A 21,201-nucleotide genomic window follows, 5' to 3' on the forward strand; every position below is an offset into this window, starting at 1 on the left:
AGAGCAGATGTCTTTGGTCCTTAAGCTGATAATAGACTCAGGAGAATAAGCTGGTCAGGTGTTGGGAATTAGCCTCAAAGCCAGGGGTAATTGGTGGTGGGGCTGTAGGGAGGGTGAGGATGGGGGAGGAACGGTGGTGAGGTGGAGAAGTGCTTTGTGAGACTGGGTGGCTGGGACACCTGGGAAGCCCTTGAGCCTCTGCTATGGGTGTCTGGGTCCTGCCCCAGTTGGGGCAGAGGGAGTGACCCCTGTGAGAATCGGAGCAGCTTTCATTGAGTTTCGGAGGGGATGGAGAGGAGGGGAGCTGGGGCGAGGGGACCTCAGGGGGCTGGTGCAGCCTTGTCGGGGGCTGGGAGCAGCTTGGGCGGCTCTCGGTCCTTCAGGGTGTGAGGAGATGGGCTGGTGCTGGAGGAAATTCATCATTTCCCTTGTCCTTGTGCTGGTGCGGCTGCGGGCTCAGGAAGGGCTGAACCCTTAACGTGGGTTTTGCTCCTGTCTGGCCAGAGCAAAGTCGGTGGGGCTGAGGAGAGAGCCCCGGAGATCCCAAGGAAGCACCTGCGGGGGGAGGAGGAGAGGGTGGAGGGGGATTTCCCAAGCACTGGGAAAGTGGGAATTTCCTGCCCTCCACACAGCCTCACCTGTGGGGATGTGAAATGTTGTTAGCAAAGCACGGAGAAGGACACGCTGTCCCGGACAAAGGAAGGATGGGTGCCTCCGTGGGGTCACTTGTCACATCGCTCTGTGCCCTGAGCTGAGCGAGGTCCGGGTGACCGGAGCGATGCTGCATAGGGTGCGCAGGGCTTTTCCAGGGAGGAGGACCTGGCAGTTGAAGCACTGCCCTTGGCTGTATCTCTTGCCCGGCCGATAAAGGCAAAGGGAAGGAAATCGCCCTCCTGGCTCGACCCCAAACCCACCAGGAGGGTGGCAGCGGCTCACGGAGGGTGGGTGCGGGTGGTAGAGATGGGGGGGGTCAGGATCTTTTTCAGTCGCTCACCCCCACCCCGCGCTGCCGGTTCCTCCGTGACTCACATCCTCCACCGTCACAGCCGCTCTCAGCCCCTGCCCCGGTGGGGTCACCACCAGCCGTGGCCGGGGGCTGCCCCCCCCAACGCATCCCTCATGGAGCTGGGGCCACGCTGGTTTTCCTCGCCACCCCCAGTAAAGGTGGCCAGGGTGGGTTCCATCCCTGCGGGGTGTCCCTTGGGGGGAACGGGGACACCGCAGCACCCACGGGCCCTGCGTCAGCACGGCCGCGAGCTTCAAAACCCAGCGCCGGGGCGGCCGGGGAGGAAGTGGGAACCGAGCCCGGCATCATGTCGGAGCTGGAGCAGCTGCAGCAACGTGACATCCCGGCAGGCCGGCAGGTCCTGCGCGACCACCACTGCAACCTCCACAGGGTCGCCGACTACTGCGAGAGCAACTACCTGCAGGTAAGGGGGACGGGGACGTTGCAGGACGAGCTGTGGATTTGGGGCTGGGCGTGATGCTGGGGACAGCCGGGAGCCCTGGTGAGATGGTGGTCCTGGAGGGGTGGCTGGTGGGTCATGATGAAGGCTCTGCACCCGGAGATGGAAGCCTGAGCATCCCTGGTAGCTTCCTACCAAGTGTTGCGTGCCACTGTTTGTTTGGGGTTTTTTTTTTTCCTTCCTGCCTCAGTTTCCCCGCTTGCTGCACAGCAGCTTTTCTGCTCAGCTCTCAGAGTGGGTTTGGGATGAAAGGAGAGTCCTCCGGGGCTTTGATGCCTCCAGAGAAGCTCTGGGAGGGGACCAGGGACACCAGTGCCCCCCCAGGCTGTCCCCAGGGTTTCAGAGGTGCCTCCTGGCAGGGCAGAGGCGAGCTGGGTGCCTGCACACGCAGAGCAAGCGTGAAGCTCTGCTGCTGTCTGTGACCCTCCTCCTCCCTGCCTGGCCCCCACTGAGGGAAGGGGGGGGCAGGAGCTTTTGAGATGAAATAGGAGGGAAAAGGCTCGTTCTGGCCCTCTTTGCTGGGGAGGGTGTCTTGGCCCCCTGTTCCCTGGGTGCTTTGCAGAATCTGTGTCAGCGGCTCGCTGACTCGAGCCAGACCCAAGGCTGCTCTCAAGGGATTGGACCCGCCGGAGCGGAGCTGAAGGGGAAACGTGCTGAACTATTCAGAGAACTGAGACGCTGTCCCCAGCACAGCTGGTGGCATGGCCAGCTGTCCCACGTGTAGCCGGCTGGTGGCATGGCCGGCTGTCCCCAAGGGTGGCCGGAGACTGAGCCGGGCACTTGGCTCTGGCACCTGCCAAAATGGCAGCATCCCAGGGAGGAATTACGGGGAATCCCTGGTGCTGGAAAAGCCGAGCACGGCTGCCTGACGGGTGCCCGTGTGTCCTGGCGGAGCCAGAGGAAGTTTGATGCATTTGGAAAGCAGAAGGAAGCATCTTTGCTACCGTGTGACTCCAGCGTGTGAAGACACGGAGGGTAGCGGTGGTTGCACGGGGTGGGCTCATCCCACCGACTGGTTTTCCCCCTCCAGGCGAGCGACAAGCGGAAGGCGCTGGAAGAAACGATGGCGCTGAGCACGCAGTCCCTGGCCAGCGTGACTTACCAGGTCAGCAGCCTGGCCACCACCTTCCTCCGGTTGCTGGACCTGCAGACGGCCGAGGTGCGGAAGGTAGAAGCCGACATCGCCTGCGTGGCCCAGGTGGGACCATCCTCCGACCGGTGCCGATGCATATTGGGATTTGGGTCCTGAGAAGGGGGTGGGCTCTGGGAAAGGCGTTTGGGCAGCTCGAAGGGGCTGAAGACCCTCCTTCCCTGCAGCTTCAAGAGCCCATCAGCCCCCCCCGTAGCATCACCTTGCAGTGGAAATGCAAGACCATCTCCTTGGGTGGTGGTGGTGGGGGGTCACCCAATGCGCCATGGGGGAACAAGTCTACCTGGGGCTGGGAAACTGGTCTCTGGGCTGTTTTCCCAGTCTGGGCACTTGCAAATCCCAGTGGAGGGGACTGTAGGATCTGCCCGGGAAATCTCAGAGGAGCCAAAGTGGAGTGATGGGGCTTGGACCGTTGGACTGGCTGCCACGCTTTTCCCTTGCTGGGGCCTGGCCTTGTCCTCCTGGAGCTTAGGGACACCAACGTGGAGTCCCGTGGCCACCCGCCCTCTTCCTGGCTCTTGGAAGCCACCTGGAGCCTTTCCAGCCACGAGAAGAGATGGGACCCTGTGGTCACACTGGAAGCAGCAGGAAAACAGCTTATGGGTGGCCGAGGCTCACACATCCCCCCCGCCACTGCCTTGTCCCCCCGTCCCCTGCTTTAGGAAGGGCCAGATCTGCTGTGGTGGCATCAAGGGCATCACTCACCCTGCTGTGATGGAGCAGAGCAGGATCTGCCCCTGTGGCTTTGGCCGGACCAGGGGGTTTAGGCTCAATCCTGATTCTTCCCTGCAAGCCCTCCCTTAGAGGCAGGGAGATGGGGCCGGGAAGGGTGGTGGGACTTGGAGGAGGCAGCAGGAGGCGAGGAGAACCTGGGATGGGACAGTGGGGACAGTGTTATCTCTGCAGAGGGTTGACATACACAAAGAGAAGGTGTCTCGCCGGGAGATCGGCTCGTTGACTGTCAGCAAGAGGTTCCCGTCCTACCAGAAGATCGTGCCGCCCCCCAGCCCACCCTGCCTGGAGCCCTACTACAGGAAACCCCTCAACTTCAGTGTCCTGGATGACATCGGCCACGGCATAAAGGTCAGCCCAGGGCTAGGAAGATGTCCCACAGGGATGAGGGGGCTTGGATGGGCTTTCTTGGTCCCCAGTGTGCGCTGATGGGTGCACAGATGGGTTCAAACCCCTCCTCGATGGAGAAGCAGGGTCTCTCTGTGCCCCACAGCCCACTCCGGGACTCATCCCGCTGAGGCTTGGTGGTCCCAGCGTGGGGAAGGAAGGGGGGGGACCCGCTCCAATACAGCAAAGGGAAACTGAGGCACACAACACTCAGCAAAAGCCATCAGCACCGCTAGGGCCGGTACCGAGCCGTGATGCTCTCACCCCCACGGTGCCTTTCCCAGCATCGAAACCACCCGCGCAGGAAGGCACCCACGGCGGGGGTGAGGGGGGTGGGGTGTTGTTTTGGCGGCCTCGCAGGCGCGAGCCCCCAGCGAAGCCGCCGTGGGGCTGGAGGGGAAGTGGTGGCACTGGGGACGTGGTTCCCACGGTGGCAGGCGCCTCTCGGCTGCCTCCGCACCGCAGTGCCGGTGGCTCCTTCCGCTCGGCTTTTCCCATCGAGGCGGGGGTCCGGCAGAGACCTTGGGGTGCTGCTTCCCCTGGAGGTGGGTGGGGGGTGGGAATGGGGGTGTCACAGCCCTCTGGGACTCAATGGGTTTGCGGGGGAAGCTGCGGCCACCATCACGTCTCCGTGTCTCCCTGTGCCCGCAGGATCACAGCACCCAGCTGTCCCGCACGGGCACCCTGGCTCGGAAGGGGATCAAATCGGCGACGCAGGCTACGGGCACCCTGGGGTGAGGATGGGTGTGGGGTCGGGGGTTTTGCTTTTCTGTGTCACCGAGCGGTGACACGTGGCATGGGGTTAGCCATTGGGGTCCCATCCGGGGTCCTGCTAGCCGGGCTGGGGGGGGTCATCGGCCGCTCTGCCCGCAGGAGAAGCACCCGTGCCCCTGAGCCCATCCAGCCACCCGTGGTTCCAGAGGGCAAGATCTCCGCAGCTTCTTCCACCTCCTCGCTGATATCCATCAGGTACCGGCGCTGCCCGGTGGGTCGGGAGGGCCTGGGGGGGGGGTCCGGAGAGCAGCCACTGTCGCCCCTCTGCTCAGGGGAGGTCCTGCTGCAAAGGGGTTTTGATGAAAAAGATGGGGTTTGGGGAGTGGGAGATTTGCTACCCTGGGCGGTGCTTGTCTTTAGAGCAAAAATAGCCCTTACAGAGAGGGTCCCCAATGGGGAAACTGAGGCACGGGGTGGGGAAAGGGTTTGTACACGGATGCCGGGATCTCCTGCCCACACGGTGACGGCAGTGAGCGGCACCCCGTCCTGGCACAGAGCAACTGTCTGTATTCAAAGAGTGAGGGGGGCAAAGCCAGCCCCCCCAGCCTGGCCTCCCACCTTGACACCCCTGCTCCTCCACCCCAGCCCCAGCTCAAGCGGAGCCCCGGCAGCCCCCGCTGAAGGCATCCCCGTGCCGCCGCCACCACCGCCGCTCCCCTCCCTGCCGGGGCCATCGCCATCGCCCGCCATCCCACCGCCCCCACCTCTCCCCGGGGACCTGCCCCCGCCACCGCTGGGGGACCTGGCTGTGCCCCCACTGGACCTTATGCCCCCAGGTGAGTGCTCGGTGGTCCAGGGATGCTCAGCATGGAGGGGTTAGTGGGGAGGTGGGGGGCTGTATGTGGCTTCTCTCCCCCCTCTGCCATGGAGCCCTGCATCCCCCATCGATTTTGGCGGGGTTTTGCCAGCCCCCGATGACCTTGAGCCACCGCCGCCGCCGCCGCCACCAGCTTTGCCCGACTTTGAGGATTTGGCCCCACCACCACCACCACCACCCGCCGCAGAGGACCCCCCCTGGGTCCCAGAGAGCTACCTGGAGAAAGGTACGATGCATCCCCCCCTCCCCGATCTCTTTGCCATGGTGCTTTTGGTTGAACCCCTACCCACAACCATGGCACTGAGGGTCCAACTCTGCCCCAGCATCGGCCGGGGCTGGGATGGCGAGCGATGCCGTGGTCTGCTCACGTCCTCCCCGGCGGTGGCTTGTCCCCTCTCCCCCCTCTCACAGTGGTGGCTCTCTACCCCTACACGCGGCAGAAGGACAACGAGCTCTCCTTCCAGCCCGGCACCCTCCTCTTCGTCACGCGGCGGTACTCGGACGGCTGGTGCGAGGGCGTCATGGGCGAGGAAGTGGGTTTCTTCCCCGGCAATTACGTGGAGCCCTTTTGAGCACCGAGATCGGGCAGTTCCCCCCCCAAATCCCCCAATCCGGATCATCCTGAGCAGGGCTCTGCTTTGCCTTTCAATGTCGGCTTTGCACAGCTGGGGTTTCGCACAGCTCAGCCCTCGCGTGGGCAGCTGGACTGGGTGCCACTGCTGGCACCCACCAGCACCCACAGCATCCCCCTGCCCGGTCCCTTTCCCATCTTGCTTTTCTTTGTGTTTTTAACGACAGCAGCACTGGCTGCTGTTGGTGCTGGGAAGGTTTAGCACCGGGACACAGCAGCTTTTTCAGCTGATGGAAACGCGGCGCATGGCACGGTGATCCCGTGGGCTGACCCTGGTGATGCTCCCGGCCCCGGAGCGAGGGCGGCACAGGACCAAAGGCCAGATAGAGGAGAAGGGCCAAACACCCGCAGGGACAAGGAGAAGAGCAGCACCCAGCTGTGGCCCCAGGGAACCTGCCTGCTGTCCCCATCAGCTTGAGACGCAGAGGGGGATGAGCCAGGGCCCAATCCTGCACCAAAGGGGTCCCCATAGGGTCCCCTGCAGATCATCGCTTGCAGCCTGGCCCTGCTCTGCTGCTCCCCCTCCAATGCCATTCCCCCCCCCCCCACCTTTCACCAGCCCAAGGAAGAGAAACAACATGTATGTGCAACTCAGAGAGCCGTTTCACACCCAGGTTTATGTCCTGGATACAAACAACTTGTGTATCTGTAATATATAGATATATATCTATATACATATATATGTATTTTTTTAATTCCATGGCTTTAAGTTCCACACAGTTGAAGAGGGTCCAGAGGAGGAAGAACAAAGACGGGGGAAATGAAACAGAGGAACAACTCAGGGCTGCTTTGGTTATTTCCTTACTGCTCAGATTTGCTGTCAGGGTTTCTACGCTTTGGAGGAATTACGAGCCACCCTCAGGGGCCGGTAAGGCTGTGGATAAATCCAGGAGAAGCCAACACCAGAGAGCAGCAAATACTGTGGGTCGCCCCCCTGCAGAGTGCAATTAGAAGGGGCAATTAATACTGCAGCGGGGCGGGGGAACAGGGGTTTGGCCTCCAGGGACCCGATGGCAGGAGAAGTGCTCACAGCACCGCACCTCCCGCGGGGAGGTTTGGCACCTCTCGACGAGGTCAGGAGGGAAATCAACCCCTGGGTTAAAAGGAATTCGATACGATCCAGCAAACACAAGGACGTGACTGGTAATGGCTTAGAGAGAGGAGGAACCTGTCCACCCTGGGGACACGGGGGACGTTTTACCCTGCAAGCAGAAGCAGAGGATGGAAGTGGAAGGCAAGGGCAGGTCCTCCTCCCCGCAGCGGGATGCGGTCGCTGTGCCCATGCTCTGGGCAAGTGGGTGGGGATGGGCACTAAAGGTTTTTTCCAAGGTACCACCTTTCCAAAAGGTTTCCTGTCCCTCACGTCATGGTTTTTTTTCAGAGCATAAAGTCTCAAGGGACACTTTACTCCATCGCAAGGCTCAGCGGCTGAGCCAGGAGCTGCCCTGCTCAGGCAGGGTGTGAAGGGCAAACTGGGGAGCTCAGGCAGCACGAATTTCCCAGATTAAATTTCCAGTGGCCTCACGAAATGGCAAGGAGACCTCAAGCATCAGGTTCAAGGCAACAGCACGCAGCTTCTGGCGTGGCCGGTGCAGGTCAGGCAGGCGAGGGGGATGAAGGTAAGAGGAAGCATGTGCAGGGCCCAGCCCGTGGGGAGCTGGCTTCTAGTCTTTTAGGAATTGCTCTTGTAAAGTCAAAAGGGAAAGAAAGGAAAAAAAGAAAACCCACAACCAACAATAAGAAAATCACCACTAGTGTTGGCAAACACCCACGGTGGAGTAGATGTCCGAGCTGCATAGAGAAGGCGTCATCTCAACATGGCAGGGGAAGGAGAAGGGAGGACCTAGAGAAAGTGCTTTAATCGCCAGAGAGAAAGGAGCTTGGGGAGGAAAGGCAGGAAAGTAACCCGGGAGCGGGGGCTGAGCGAGCAGCGCTGATGAGCGTGGGGTACACGGTGCGACCCCCCCCCGCCAGTCTTCTCCTTTCCCAGCTGCTTATAGTATGCAAGTCTCTTCTGAGCCAGCCTCAATACTTCTTCTTGAGGACCTCCTGGAGATAGCGGGCGACCTCTGTAGCTGACTCCCAGGGGACAACAGTGGCCTGGAAGGCTCCAGGCTGCTGCTTCTCCATCTCTTGGGTCATTCGGTGCATGGGGTAGCCCTTCCGCGGGAAAGCCACATCAGCTGAAGTCAAAGTCGCGGAAGGGCAGAAGTCATTGGCACCGTCTCCCACGTAGAAGACCCTCTCGAACTCCACCTCCTCCTGGGCTCTCTCCGCCAGGTACTCTGTTAGGATTTTGCGTTTGCACATGTTGGCCGGGCAGTCAAGGCACTTATGGCTGTGGTAGGGCCCCAAGGTGAAGTACCCCCTCTTGTCAAAACCAGACGGGTTGCTGAAGATCTTGCGGAAAAGGGAGTAGAAACCGGCTGCCCTCAGACTGCATTCGATGCCGAACATGTTGGCATCAGAGATGAGGATGATCTCGAAGAGCTCGTGGTTCTTGGAGAGGAACTGGAAGAGCTCTGGCATGCCAGGGGACAGGGGGATGTTCTCGTAGACAGTCTTGAAGTCCCCCATCTTGACCCCCTGGTCCCCCATGTACGCCAGGACGCGCTGCATGTACTCGTTGTAGAAGCCCTCGCGGAAGGTCTGTCGGATGTGCTCCGGCAGCGCCTGCCCCGGTGCCGCCCGGATGATGGAGTCATCGCTGTTCTCATTGATGATGGTCTCGTCGAAATCGAAGACGAGGAGGTATTTGGGAGGCCGGGAGCTGGCCATACCAACACCCTGCGAGGTGGAAGGATAACGCCCAGCCGTTAGTTCAAGGCACTTTGCTTCGGCCCTGGCACAGCGATGGTGGCAACCGCAGTAGCAAGAGGCTGCCAGCACCACAGAATGATGCTCCTTGGCTACCTTACCCCCAGGCAGCTTATTAGCCCAGCTGGGCTTGGGGGGGGCTAATCCCCTGCTGACATACCTCAGCCCCAGCCCTAAGGCGTTTATCCTGCCTATAAAGAGATCATTTTGTCACTGCTAATCCTGGTCCTGCCATCAAGGCGGTCACTGGGCCGAGCAACAGCCGCACACGTCCTCCCAAGGGAGACGAGGACAGGCTGTGCCTTGGGGTGGTTTGTGCAGGGAGGGTCCTCAGCAGAGAGGAGGGGAGGTTTACTCCCCAACCTGCTCCCATCCCACCTCTGAAAAGGGTTTTGTGTCCCTGCAGACCCCTCTTGCTGCCAGGACAAGTTTGGCTCTTCCCGACAGATGAAAACATTTTGCAGGTTGATTTTTGCTCCATCACCTAGATGCAGTTTCTCCCTGGGTTGGGCTCCGCCGGCTCCCGAGAAGCCCGGGATAACTTGGAGCCACCTCCTGCGCTGCTTTAAAACCAAAATAAACCCACTCTGCCAACAAGGGTGCAAAGCTGGTGAGCCCCAGCCCAGCCTCCCGGTGTCCATCTGCTCCCCTCGGCTAAAAGCCACGATGGCCCCAGCGGCACCCGCTCACCTCCCGGCTGCTCCCGTGCCGCCTGCGGCCAGAGATTTGCAGGATGGGGACACAATTCCTGCTCCCTGGCCCTGAGAAGAGAGGGAACAACCCCGTTCAGAGAGGACAAGACGAGTGAGAATGGCACTGACCTTAAACAGGCATGGCAGCCCAACGCCCTCACAGCACCTTTTCATTTTAAGACCATCACTCTGCAGGCAGCGTGTTGCTGAAGGCAGCGCTTAGGGCTCGCCGGGCTGCTCTCCTGACTGCAAACCATAAAGAAGGGGGAATTTGGTTAACGGCTTGGGTTTTCCCCAGCTGCCACCTTCGGGCACAGCACCAAATGGCACAGCACAGCCGGGCTCTACGTCCTGCAGCAAACTCCCAGGCTCAGGACCTTTTGTACCAGGAACGGAGGAATTAAAGGAGTCTCCGGAGAGCAGGGCGAGCGGGCAGACCCTGTTTAATGCTTCTCATCCTTCTTAATTCCCCCGAGCGCCAGGGCTTTGCCGCACATGAAAGCAGCCAGCAGAATGGCTCGGCAATAAACCCTGGCAACGCATGCCCTGTTCCAAAATTGCCCTGATTTTCTTCCAGTATAATTAGTTTGGGGTGTTTCTTTTAATGGAGTAATTATCCTGGAATGAAACTGGGTGCCCAGACAGCTCAGGTGAGGATGTGCCAGTCTGCTGCCCCAGAGCAAAGGCAGAGCCCAAGTTACTTCTCCTGAATTTTGCCGACCTCTTGTGGTCCACAGCGATCAAAGCAGAGTGATGGGAAACCTCAAAAAACCAACCTCGCAGCCAAACCCGGCTGAAAACTCAGCCGGGTGGTTAGCGGGAGGAATAACAGACTGGGACACGGGAAATTTTAACTGGGCACTAGTAGCTCGGCTTAGCTGAGGCTAGGAGGATTTCAAAGATTTTTTTTGTCATCAGCATGACACCAGGAAGAGTTTTTCAGCTGAAGGTGATTTGTGTGGGATTTGTCTGGTTTGATGCCCAGCATCAAACTATTTTGGGCACAAATGCAATTCATGAGTCTGCTAAAATAATAAACCACAACTGCAACTCAAAGGTGGCACACTGCAAAAGGAAGCGGGCATTCAAAATTAAACCCCGGGTTGAAATCTTGTAAAAGCAACTTTTTGTGAAATCTTCAAACCCAACACTAGTTATTTCTTTGTAGGAGCACCCATCAAAAGCCAAATAATGCTAGAGCCAGCCTGGGGGTGGGATTAGCCACCACGATTTTCAGGTCCAAACCAAGGGAAACAGGAAAAAAAAAAAAGATTAAACATGAAAGAGTAATTGTAATTTTTGTCATTATATTCTGAAGAGCTGCCAGCAGTGAGAAAATAATTTGGGTCTAAGCCTTAAGGAGACTTTGCGGTACCAATGCAGTGGCACGGGGAAAGAGCCCTGGAAGGGCTGGTTAACCCCGTGGACACCATTACAGGCAGCTGTAAGGGATGATGTGGACATAGGGAGCTAACCTGCCCCAAAAAAGCTCTTCTGGGCCCCAAGTTTTTGCATTTTGCAAAACAGGAAAGAATAACAGCACACATCTTGGATTTCGGGCAGATGAGGTCAAACACAGACCTCAACAGCAACCTCCGTGCAATCTATCGTCCCTTTAGCGCGTTTCAGCTGAGGTTCCCCAAATACCTTCCATTTAGCCGCCTCTCCTGAATTAACCTTTTGTTATGTACATAGAAAAACTGACCTACAAGCTGGGGAAAAGCCAGTTTGGTCTCTTCTGGCTTATTTTTGCTCTCCCTCCCTCCAGAGCTGACCAGCACGAGGTCAGAAGTAGCATCGGCCGCCCTGATCTCACATTAACTTGTCCTCAGCAGAGCTCCCTGTGAGCTCTCGCCTCTCCTCCCCACTTCCCTGGAATCACTTTGCTCTCCCTGAAGCACCATAGGCACCAACAGCTCCAGCAGGGATAAATCCAGCTGCTCCCAAGAGCTGGAAAACAAAATCAGTTGCTCTACCAGGTTCCTTGCCCCAGTGTCTCCGGCACTGCAACCGCTGCTGCCCAGAGCCTCTCCCAGCCCAGGGCTCTGAGCCAAGCACCCTGACAGCAGCTTCTCCGTCATGGGGGAGGAAAGAAGCCACCAGACCATTTTCTACAGGATTTCTAAGGAAAACGATAATCCGTGAAGTCAGCTTGGACAATTGCTGCCCCCACCTACCGGCAGGAGATCGGAGCATTCCTGCCACGCTTCTGCAAAAGCCGCCTTCTGCTCTCAGCCATCCCCAACGCTGCTATTAATTGTATCAAAATGCGCATTGCTTTTATGCAAAGGAGAAATTGAAATCTAAGCCAGCATTAATTAGGGAATAAAGGTCCGGGGATGGGATTTCTCACCACCGGCCTCAGGGGGCTGTTGGGCAAATGACATCCTTCCCCCATGTGCTGTTTTCCCCTTGTGATACAGAAAAAGGAGATACCAGCGTTAGGAGTGACTCTTAATAAACCAGCGCTCATCCTCTCCGGCTAAAGACAAGCAGGCTGAGCTGTGGGGTCTGGCAGCGGCCACCTCAAACCCTGACTCTGCCCCGCGCAGGAGGAGAGCAGAGATGAGAAAAAAAATACTTCGCAAATCTCCCAGCCTTAAATTACCCTGTTAAATCCAGCCAGGAGCCGGCAGTGCCCGTGGGCACGCCGCTAGTGGCGTGGGATGGAGCAGCCGGCTCCATCCGGGGAAGGAAGAAGTGAAATCCCTGCAGGACCATGTCACCGCTTCCAGCAGAGCTATTTCTGCGCGGAAATGACTCACCCGGCGGCTGCCTCCCGGGAGCGCGTCCGTCCACCTTCTGCAAAAAAGGGACTCCCTCCAAAATAAAAGAAAAGCGGCCGCGCTTCCTAACATTATGCAAAGCCTGAATGTTGGAACAGAAAATAAAACAGATATTTTCTCATTAATCGCGGCAAACATAAAGGTTTAAACAAACTGAATTTGGGATGAGGGTCAAAATATGCCTGATAAAAGCGGTGAGCTGCTGGGCTCACGGCAAAAATAATTTCCCAGGGTAGTTCATCCCCAAAATCTCAATGTTTTCTTCCCCTCTGGCAATACCTCCAGCCATCCCCGGGATCTTTGTGCCCCGAAGAGGCCCAGGGAGGAAAGGTTGAAGCCCAGCAATATTCACTGCCCTCCTCATCTCTGCAGATCAGCTCTTGCTGCGCGTCCCGGCAGATCTCTGCACCGCCGGGCGACTTCGGGCTTAATCCTGTAATGGGTTCAGCGCAGGATGAGCTGCATGGAGAGGAGCAGCACTGCGCTACGTGCCCGCCCTTTGCTGCAGGATCAGGCCCTACGTGAGCCCCCATCGCACCCAGACGAGCGCGGACGGGGATCAGCACCTGATTTTGGAGCCGGGAACTGCTGAGCCTCAAAAGCGAAGGGCCACGGGGGCATTTCCCAATGGTGGGCACAGTCCCCGGGCTGGTTTTAATCACCTGGCGTACTCTGCTCTTGCCTGTTTTTAACCTTATAAAACCACTTGATGTTTTTGGTGTGTAAAACATGGGGTTTTTTTAGTTTTAACTCAAAACCCAAGCACTGACCTTTAGCAAACTCATTTGTCCACTCCCTAGGACAGTATTAATGGCAAAACAAGAGGACAGAGTCCTGCTGCCCAAAAAGCAAAGGAGAGGAAAACCTCCCTCCCGGGCACCACCAGGCATGTCATCAGGATCATGAGGCAATTTCACCGCTCCTGGAATAAAACCCGACCCGTTCCCATCCCTGGCCGTCTACACGGCTCCCGAAACAGAAGCAAATGAGCAAATAAATAACAAATCACCGGACAGCGGAGCTCGGAGGGGTTTCTCAGCCAGCCCCGACCCCCTCCATGTGCCCAGGTGCCACCTCGCCCCTTCTCGTGCTCCGTGGCTCCTGCTTCATCCCAAATCCCCCTGGCAGGGGCGAAGGGGAAGAGGAACGGGAAGGGGAACACCTTCCCCGGGGCCAGGGCTCACCCTGCTCGCCTGCACAGCTGTGACGCCGCGGCCGGTCACGTCGGGTTATGGGGATGGTCCTTTTTTTTTTTTAATGGTGTTTATTTTTCCTGCCACCTGCCAGGAAGCCGTGGCGTTACCGCAGCCAAAGGCTCCCGCTGCGGCCGTCGGGACCAGAGCTCTCCGCTCTGCAACAACAACAAAAAACCTGAAACAGGTGGTTTTGGCCCCAAAACGCTGCCGTTAGCAGGTGGCGGGTGCCGGATCGACGGCTGGTTTTGTGGGAGTCCCAAAACTGGAGTCCGGATTCCCAGCTACGGTGCCGCAGCCGTACCCGGGCAGATGCATCGTGCGGCTTTTCGCCCTCCCGGTCACCGGTGCCGGTACCGGCCCGGCGTCAGCTCCCTGCGGTCGGTGGTACCGGAACGGACAGCGGCTGCTGCTCCAGCTCCGGTACCGGCATCCCCCAGCCTGCTGCCCGGGAAGCGGGAGCAGTGCCGACTCACGCACGGCCGCTCCTCCGGTCCTCCCGGTCCCGGTGACGGTAACGGGGCTGACTCACGCACGGTCGGTACTGGGAGGCTCCTGCCCCGTCAGCACCTCCCGGTACCGGCACCAGTCACATACCGGTCCTCCGAGAGTCCAACCGGGTGGGGACTCTCCGGTACCGGCATCAGCCGCCCCGGTCACCGCAGGGTCCTACCGGATCGGCACCTCCCGGTACCGGCACCAGCCACCCCCAGTCAGCGGAGACCCCCACCGACTGGGCACCTCCCGGTACCGGCAGCAAGCCGTAGCGGATCGGCATCTCCCGGTGCCGAGAGCCGGTACACCGATCCTCGGAGCCTCCTAACCAGGTCGGCACCTCCCGGTACCGGCCGCCCCGGTGCAGACTCACGCCTGATCAGCCCCCGGAGCCTCCTTACCGGGTCGGGAACACCCGGTTCGTCCCGGTGCCGGTGGGTGTGCAGGTAGCCCGGCGTCTTGGGCCGTAAACGGGGCCGGGAACCGGTGGCTGGGGAGCGCGGTCCGGCCCGGTTCGGTGCGGCGGGGCCGGCGCCGCTGCCGGGGCTGCAGCGAGCGCGGCCCCTTTAAAGCGACGCAAACGGAGCGGCGGCGCGCCTCCGCGGAACAACCGCAGTCCCTTCACGTCACTACCCGGAGAGCCAATAGCAGCCACAGCGGCGCGTATCAAAGGAGGCGGTGCCCGCCAGAACCACGCCCCCACTCCGCAGGGAGGGGGGAGCGGCTGAGCGCGCTCTTCCCCCCCGCCCTCCCCGCTAATAGCGCGTTAGCGCAGGGTTTGCTCCCCAAAGTTGCAAAATCTTCAACAAGGAATAAAACCCTCCTAGAAATAGCCAACAGAGCAATTCTGGAATTTAGCCATTTGGCCCCAAAACAAGGGGTGAGCATAGGGGGCAACCCCCAAGACCAAGGGGTACGCAGAGGCTCTGACCAAGAAAAAAAAAAAACACAAATTCGCCCCCAAAACAAGGCACCCTCCCAAGCTCCGGGGACCCAGAGGCACCGTCCCCGGGCCGAGCTGCTGCCCACAGCCCGGGGCAGGGAGCCGAGGCTAATTTTAGGTGCTGGCTCTGCCCTGGGACACCAAATTGCAGGGTGTCCAGCCAGGCACAGAAGCAGGGCAGCCCCGGCAAGCATGGTCCACACCCCAAAAATACTCTCCTCGGCTCCGGCGTGGTGTTTAAGTGGTATCTTTGGTTTTGCAGCATGTCTAATTTGTACTGAAGTCGCCTGTGATAAAAAAAATAAGGCCAGTTTGTTCAAAGGCTGGAGGCAGAGGGTGTGGGCAGGGAGGGGACGCAGCAGCATGGCCTTAAAAACATGTAGTTAAAGAGAGCACCAGAGGTTGGGTTTTGTGTTGCTTTTTAATTAAAAATGTCTAAGAATGGAAGGACGCAAACAGAATTCAAAGGGTCTGGAAAAACCACAGTTTTCTGCTCCCTGCATGGGCTGGACAAGAGCCGTCTGCCCCTGTTGCTAGCTGCTCCGGGGAACGCCACGTTGTCCAAGCTCTCAAGCTGTAACCCCCCAATGCTCTAAAGTTTCCCCATTTTAGCAAAATTCAGTTCCAGCCCGAGCTGAAAACAGAGCTCAGAGCATTTCTGCAGCCAAACCGTTGCTATTCTAAGCCCTTTCCTAACAGCCCTTACTCCCAGTAACCTCTACCTACTGATAGCCTGAGTCACTAGCCTTTCCTGAGAAACAACCTTGGTTATCAAGAAAATATTTTATTGCCTATTTAGTCTGAGACATTATGGCTTTTCTATGCAGAGCACACCCCGTTTCCTCTGCACAGTGTGGGTTTTGCCGTTTCTCCTTTTGCGTTACCCCCCCCCTTTGGAGTTAACACCAGCTCCTATTGACACAGGAGACCGACCGCCTTCAAGCGATTTGTCAGTGGTACAAGGCAAGTGGGAAACTCAAAAGGGCAAATTCTCCGCTGCCTCCTGTCTCCTTCCCACTGAAAGGCAGCGGGGCAAAGATCATTCCAGAAACATCACAGACAGAGGAGTTTGGCAAGGGTGATCCTGTATCCCAGTGATTTTCCACTGTTAAGAACCCTGGAGAGCAAGTGAGGACAGCGCTTTCTGCATTGGGCTGACCTGGCTCCTGGCAACCCCTGAATAGACAGGCAACACTCTTATGAACACACGGATTCCCCACAATGGGTGTAACATCCCCCTGCTACAAGAAACTCACTGATGCACACTTCTCTCCAAGTTTGTCCTCCTGTTTTTTAACCAACAAGTGGATTGCATAGGCACATAAGGAAACCCTGAGCCCACAGCGTCCACGTAGCTGTCTGTCCCACCCCACCCGCTTTATTTCCATCCTGCAGCACACACAAGAAGTTTGGTTAAGACTAGCTTGGTAGCTGCTGTGAAATCCATCTGGCTGCCTGCGTCAGACCTCCTTGGTGCCCATGGTCTGCAATACATATTTTGGGGAAGCTCTGAGTAAAACTGAAGCTTTCATTTACTTACAAGGGGAGCTAATCACTATAGCTCAGACTTCAAGGCACACGGACAAGGAAACTTCAATCCTCAACACAGTATTCTCTAATAAACAGTATTTCTTTTCTAGCAATAAATTTTTGGTGGCCAAATAACATTTATATGCCCAATATCAGGAAAAACCTCAAGAACTATCAAGCAAGAAGACAGCAAACTCCATTCATTTCATTTCACCATGTGGGGTGACCTTCCCATGCATCTCCTTCTGTGAGTCCCCCTCAGTGCAGCAGTGAGGACACTTGACAAAGAGTGGCCACCTCTGCTTAATGCAGGCTACAGCAGTCCGAGCTGAGGTCTCCCTAATTTTCTCCTGTTGATGTGGGCTTCAGTTTTGTATTTAATGCTAAAAGTCACTAAGGAAGAAACAAGGACTTCCTAGAGGAGCGGTTAGCTCACCACCCATCAGGAGTCAAAGTATTTTATATGTTCTGTTCTATGTAACAGTAGAATGTAGAAATCAGGAAACCCAGGCAACAAGATAGGGCTTTTTATCAGGTGGATAAGCTTCTGCTGAAGTGGCAGGAGATGCACAGATAATGTCGACTGTCTCCACACACTACAGGTCAGCAGTATCAGCCACTCTGGCTGCTCTCACACCACCACGCTGGTGAGCAGAGCAAGATGATGCTCTCAATAACTGCAGCCCACTTTGTAAAACACATTGCACTCAGTCAGCTGGAAATCCTATTCTTTCACATGGAAGTCAGTTCAAACTCTATCTCCTTAAACCCAAGTCTAAAAATCCTCCTACTCCTTGCCAGTCATCCAGTGTAACAACTGACACCAATCATCACAATGGTTTCTAAAGAGACTGACAGAGGTGACAAATCTCTCACTGCAGCCTCAAGTTGCTGAGCGTATTTAGGGAAATACAACTTAAGCAATGTGAAAATTCGAGAGATCAGGGACATTAGCAATTAATTAGAAACAAGCGGCAAATGGGAAACGTTTTCTAATTCACTAAGTTACTTCATGCACAGATTCCAACACCGATACCGTCAGAGGAGCAAGCTGCCTTCCTTCATCCACTTCATTTGCTTCTTCAGAAGCAGGCAGTGATTCCCTCCGCTGCCATCTCCTGGCTAATCCTCCACAAACGGTTCCTCCTGCAGGTCTGTCTCCTCCTCAACAGAAAGGACATAGATTAAATCTCAGCCCCCCGGGGAATGATTTCTCTGTGGGATGGGAAAAGCCAAGAGCTATGACAGCAACATAACGTATCGCAAGTTACATTAGCTTAAATTAATTTAAACCACTGAATTTATCTTTGGTGACAATCTAACATTATTTCTGTATTTTTTTAAACAGTAGGCAGAGTGGATGGATTACCGTAATCAATGAAAATATATGCCTAAAATGAGTTAATTAAAATCCATGAGACACTGTATAATAATCCAGTTGTTTTCTGGGAGTAACAAAAAAGCTTAAATTTTCACAGAACACAAGACATCTCAGGCCAAGCAGGAATTTTCCTATGAATTAACAACTCCAAATTACCAAATATATGATTTGTTGGAACTAGATGATCTTTAAGGTCCCTTCCAACCCAAACCATTCTATGATTCTGTAACAACTCTAACTCTTCGTAAACTAGTATATTCTGACACACTCTCCGGTTTCCTTGGTGATGGCTGATGAATCATCTTCCATTACAAACCCGCAACTAGCATGGACAGTTAAGTAACATGCTTCCTTGACGCTCTCATTTCTCAATGCACTGCTTCTCCTACTGGCCCCTGGGAACGAGGTCATCGTGCAGCTAACATCAAATTCAACCTCTCTGTTGACATGCGATGCATTTTCTTTTAGCGCCCTCCAGAAACTGCTCTGTGAAAGGGAGGTGCAGGATACCTTAAAACCTGCTGAAATTACAGAGGTTACATAAGAATCAGAGCGCAGTTACCAAATGAGCCTTCAAAAAGGATGCAGGCTTTCATTTTAAGTGTCATAAGACCTTTGGACTATTAATGATATCTAAGGCTTAACAGAAAGCCGATACCTTCATGCTTGGGCTGTCTTGGAAGGAATCATTTTTCAGTCTGAACTAATTTTATGTATCATTATTCTGAGACATCTCCAGCTGAAACACTGGCTACGTTCTGTTCCCTGCATGGCATATGCGATCAGAAACACATCGTGAGATGAGTAAGATTTCCCAATTGCTATTTTTTGCGTTCACAGCTTTTTGCCTGTACGTAGTAGCTTCAATAGAACCACAAAGTAAGAGGCAAGTGATTCTTATCTCCTTTATTATAATATATGCTATCCACTGTCTGAAAAACCTTAGCGAGGAAATTATGTAGAAAATCTGAAAAGAACTGAAAAGGGAAATTGTGATCCTGTGGTTAGGGCAGTAGTCTGGATCAGAAATAACACAGAGCTCTGACCCCAGCTGTCACTCGCTTACATAATGTCAGGCAGGTCTCTCAGTTCCACATCTGCAGAACAGGGATATTTACTCATCTGACAGTAACACACTAAATTTAATCACATGGGCTGCTCAAGTAGACACACAAGTAACCACCACTGGAAACCCTTAAATAGTACGTTCTCTTTTACAACAGCTCTTTTCTAATAAGCGTCCTAGTTTTATTACAGCTTATTGAGAAAGTTGTCTTCCTCGTAAAGGTATTAAGTAATTCTCACAGGGTGCAGGAGGGAGGCCGGGAGTTTTAAGCATGGAGATGAAAGCATACCAATATTTTATAGGGAAAGTAAGCAAACAACACTTCAATTCATTGCCCTGCATCAAGTTACTCAGGGAAGAAGGAAGGTTGAATTCCTGTTTGAAAAGCAAAACTGGAAACTATTTTGCAATATGCTCAGTCTTTCATTTTGCAAGCTCTCAGACATGCTAATGCACGGTTGCCGAATTATTTTGCAGCTCACAATTCACAGACATGAACACAACATCTCATAGTTTTTAACTCGCATACCCCCTTGAACGTGCAGCATACAGTACCAGCACATGTGAATGACCGAGAAGGACAACGTTACGTTCCACTATCAGTTGCCCCTTGATTATTTTTCTCAGACTACAGGCAAAACAGAGTTGAAGCAATCCGAAGATGAAATTGCAAAATTAAAATTGTAAACAGGAACAGCACTTAACCATAACACACTTGCTTTTGTTCAGGTCAAATAAGAAGTCAGATACAAGCAACAATAACGGATCCTCGCTATTTTTTTCACTTCAATGTTACTGGTGGCAGGGGGCTGTCAGCAGTTTGGCTACTTGATGTTTATGCTGCAGCTGTCTCCTGACTTCACTTTGTTAATTCCTTTTACTTCTTGCTAGAATCAGCCCTCATTAGAAATCTAAATGCATTAACTCCAATGGGGGTTCAGGAAAAAGCAGAAAGTTGGAAAATTTTAGCTCCCTACATGCCCATCCTTCCCCTTTCTTTTAATATGTTATCCAACTTTTCATGTAGGGAAAAATCATTACTACGCATTTCTGAGAAACACGCTGTGTTACAACTTGCGAATGGAGCAACAACTGATTTTCATAACCTTCCCATGCTACTCAAGAAATTTTACTAATTAGTTATTGCTGCATTAAAAAACAAAAACAAAAAACAAAACAAAAAAACACCACCCCACCCCACCCCGCAAAACCCAACAGCAACAAAAATCCCAAACACCCAACCACACACACAACAAATCTCCAAAATCCTTCCACAACAGATTTTGGAATTACAGGTTGAAGAATGAAAGGTGCAACATCACCAAATCCCTCTCAGCATGAAGGCTGTAACCTCAACATTAGCAGCAAGTTGTGTTGGGGGAAAAAAACCCTGAGACAGCCTGCATGTGTCTGGAAACGCCCAAGTGGCTTTCTGAACACTGCCTGCTAGCCATTTTTTCCATCTGGACCATGGTAAACAGCAAGGAGAAACAAAATCTCTGCTCTTAAGATGGTTTCATTCCTATACCTTCCACTCTCAACTAGGAAACAAATGTAATTCTCTTGCAGCTCACCTGAAGAACCTCCTGCTTTCCTACAGACAAGAATTCCCATCAAATCTTTATATTTCTTGTTTTTAAGTGATATATGAATGAAAAAAAAATCCCCTCAAAGCAGCAACCTTCTGTATTACTCAGTGACATACCATGATTTATTCCTGTACTTCTAATGAACTTGGTATACCTGTCCAGCAGTATCAATAACTGGCTTCTCTTTAGGGGTAATCATTTTAACAGCATTAACTCTGAACAGACTATGTGCACGCATATCTTTAAACTGGTCATTAGATTTTCATTCTTGCCCTCAATGCCTCTTCTTATCCTAGGAAAGCACATTAGTTCGGTGGCATATCAGAAAAATCAATCAATTCTACTGTCCCTGAAGGGGTAGGGTGGGTACTTCCCTACTAACCTTTAAGCCAAGACTCTGCAAGCGGTCAATTCAGCTTAAAAAAGCTTCAATGACCCTTTGGAAAACCAGGCACCTAGCTCAGGAAAAGTTAGATGTGTAGTTTCTTGGAAAGACATCCTCAACTGATCAGCGCCAGGGTTATTGCAAATTTCTCCTTTGTGCAGAAACAAGTTTAAAAATATCTAAGGGAACTATGCTACTGCTGTCTGGGTTGATCAAAATAAACAGCAACAACCCTGTTCAGAGGTCTCCAAGTAAAAGATAATAATTAATAGATCCCTTCAACAGGGTACTTTTAGTCTGCTTTCGCACTCTGCCCAGGAGATTGGCAGGTTTTTCAGGAAAGGGAATTAAAACAAAAGCTGTGTTT

General features: G+C 54.4%; 2 protein-coding genes across 5 annotated transcripts; one reads left to right on the forward strand and one right to left on the reverse strand.

Annotated features, from left to right (window-relative positions):
* The first annotated feature begins 352 nt into the window (after positions 1-352).
* Positions 353-6,635, forward strand: ABI3 (ABI family member 3). The gene is made up of 8 exons (XM_069786534.1): positions 353-1,430; positions 2,497-2,664; positions 3,523-3,699; positions 4,387-4,469; positions 4,609-4,704; positions 5,101-5,285; positions 5,418-5,552; positions 5,738-6,635. Exons 1-8 carry the CDS (start codon positions 1,314-1,316, stop codon positions 5,896-5,898), a joined length of 1,122 nt encoding a protein of 373 aa, XP_069642635.1. The 5' UTR covers positions 353-1,313; the 3' UTR covers positions 5,899-6,635.
* PHOSPHO1 (phosphoethanolamine/phosphocholine phosphatase 1) lies at positions 6,556-14,556 on the reverse strand. Of its 4 annotated transcripts, none has more exons than XM_069786537.1 (4): positions 13,750-14,554; positions 12,232-12,334; positions 9,596-9,712; positions 6,556-8,744 (listed from the first exon to the last, which is right to left on the reverse strand). In XM_069786537.1, exons 3-4 carry the CDS (start codon positions 9,638-9,640, stop codon positions 7,983-7,985), a joined length of 807 nt encoding a protein of 268 aa, XP_069642638.1. In that variant the 5' UTR covers positions 9,641-9,712; positions 12,232-12,334; positions 13,750-14,554; the 3' UTR covers positions 6,556-7,982. The 4 variants fall into 4 exon arrangements, with proteins under 4 accessions (XP_069642638.1, XP_069642637.1, XP_069642639.1 ...); XM_069786536.1 differs by having other exon boundaries at positions 12,532-14,554; XM_069786538.1 differs by lacking the exon at positions 9,596-9,712 and adding an exon at positions 9,465-9,535 and having other exon boundaries at positions 12,232-14,556.
* Positions 14,557-21,201: the final 6,645 nt, after the last annotated feature.

The sequence above is a fragment of the Haliaeetus albicilla genome, chromosome 7 (genome assembly GCF_947461875.1).
Source record: "Haliaeetus albicilla chromosome 7, bHalAlb1.1, whole genome shotgun sequence".
NCBI lineage: Eukaryota > Metazoa > Chordata > Aves > Accipitriformes > Accipitridae > Haliaeetus > Haliaeetus albicilla.

Excerpts from the sequence above, each read along its gene's own strand:
- PHOSPHO1 (XM_069786537.1), bottom strand. The coding sequence starts at position 9,640 with ATGAAAAGGTGCTGTGAGGGCGTTGGGCTGCCATGCCTGTTTAAG. Across the intron at positions 8,745-9,595 it reads GGCTGCCATGCCTGTTTAAG|GGTGTTGGTATGGCCAGCTC; the intron begins GTCAGTGCCATT and ends TCCACCTCGCAG.
- ABI3 (XM_069786534.1), top strand. The coding sequence starts at position 1,314 with ATGTCGGAGCTGGAGCAGCTGCAGCAACGTGACATCCCGGCAGGCCGG. Across the intron at positions 2,665-3,522 it reads ACATCGCCTGCGTGGCCCAG|AGGGTTGACATACACAAAGA; the intron begins GTGGGACCATCC and ends TTATCTCTGCAG. Across the intron at positions 4,705-5,100 it reads TCCTCGCTGATATCCATCAG|CTCAAGCGGAGCCCCGGCAG; the intron begins GTACCGGCGCTG and ends CCCCAGCCCCAG.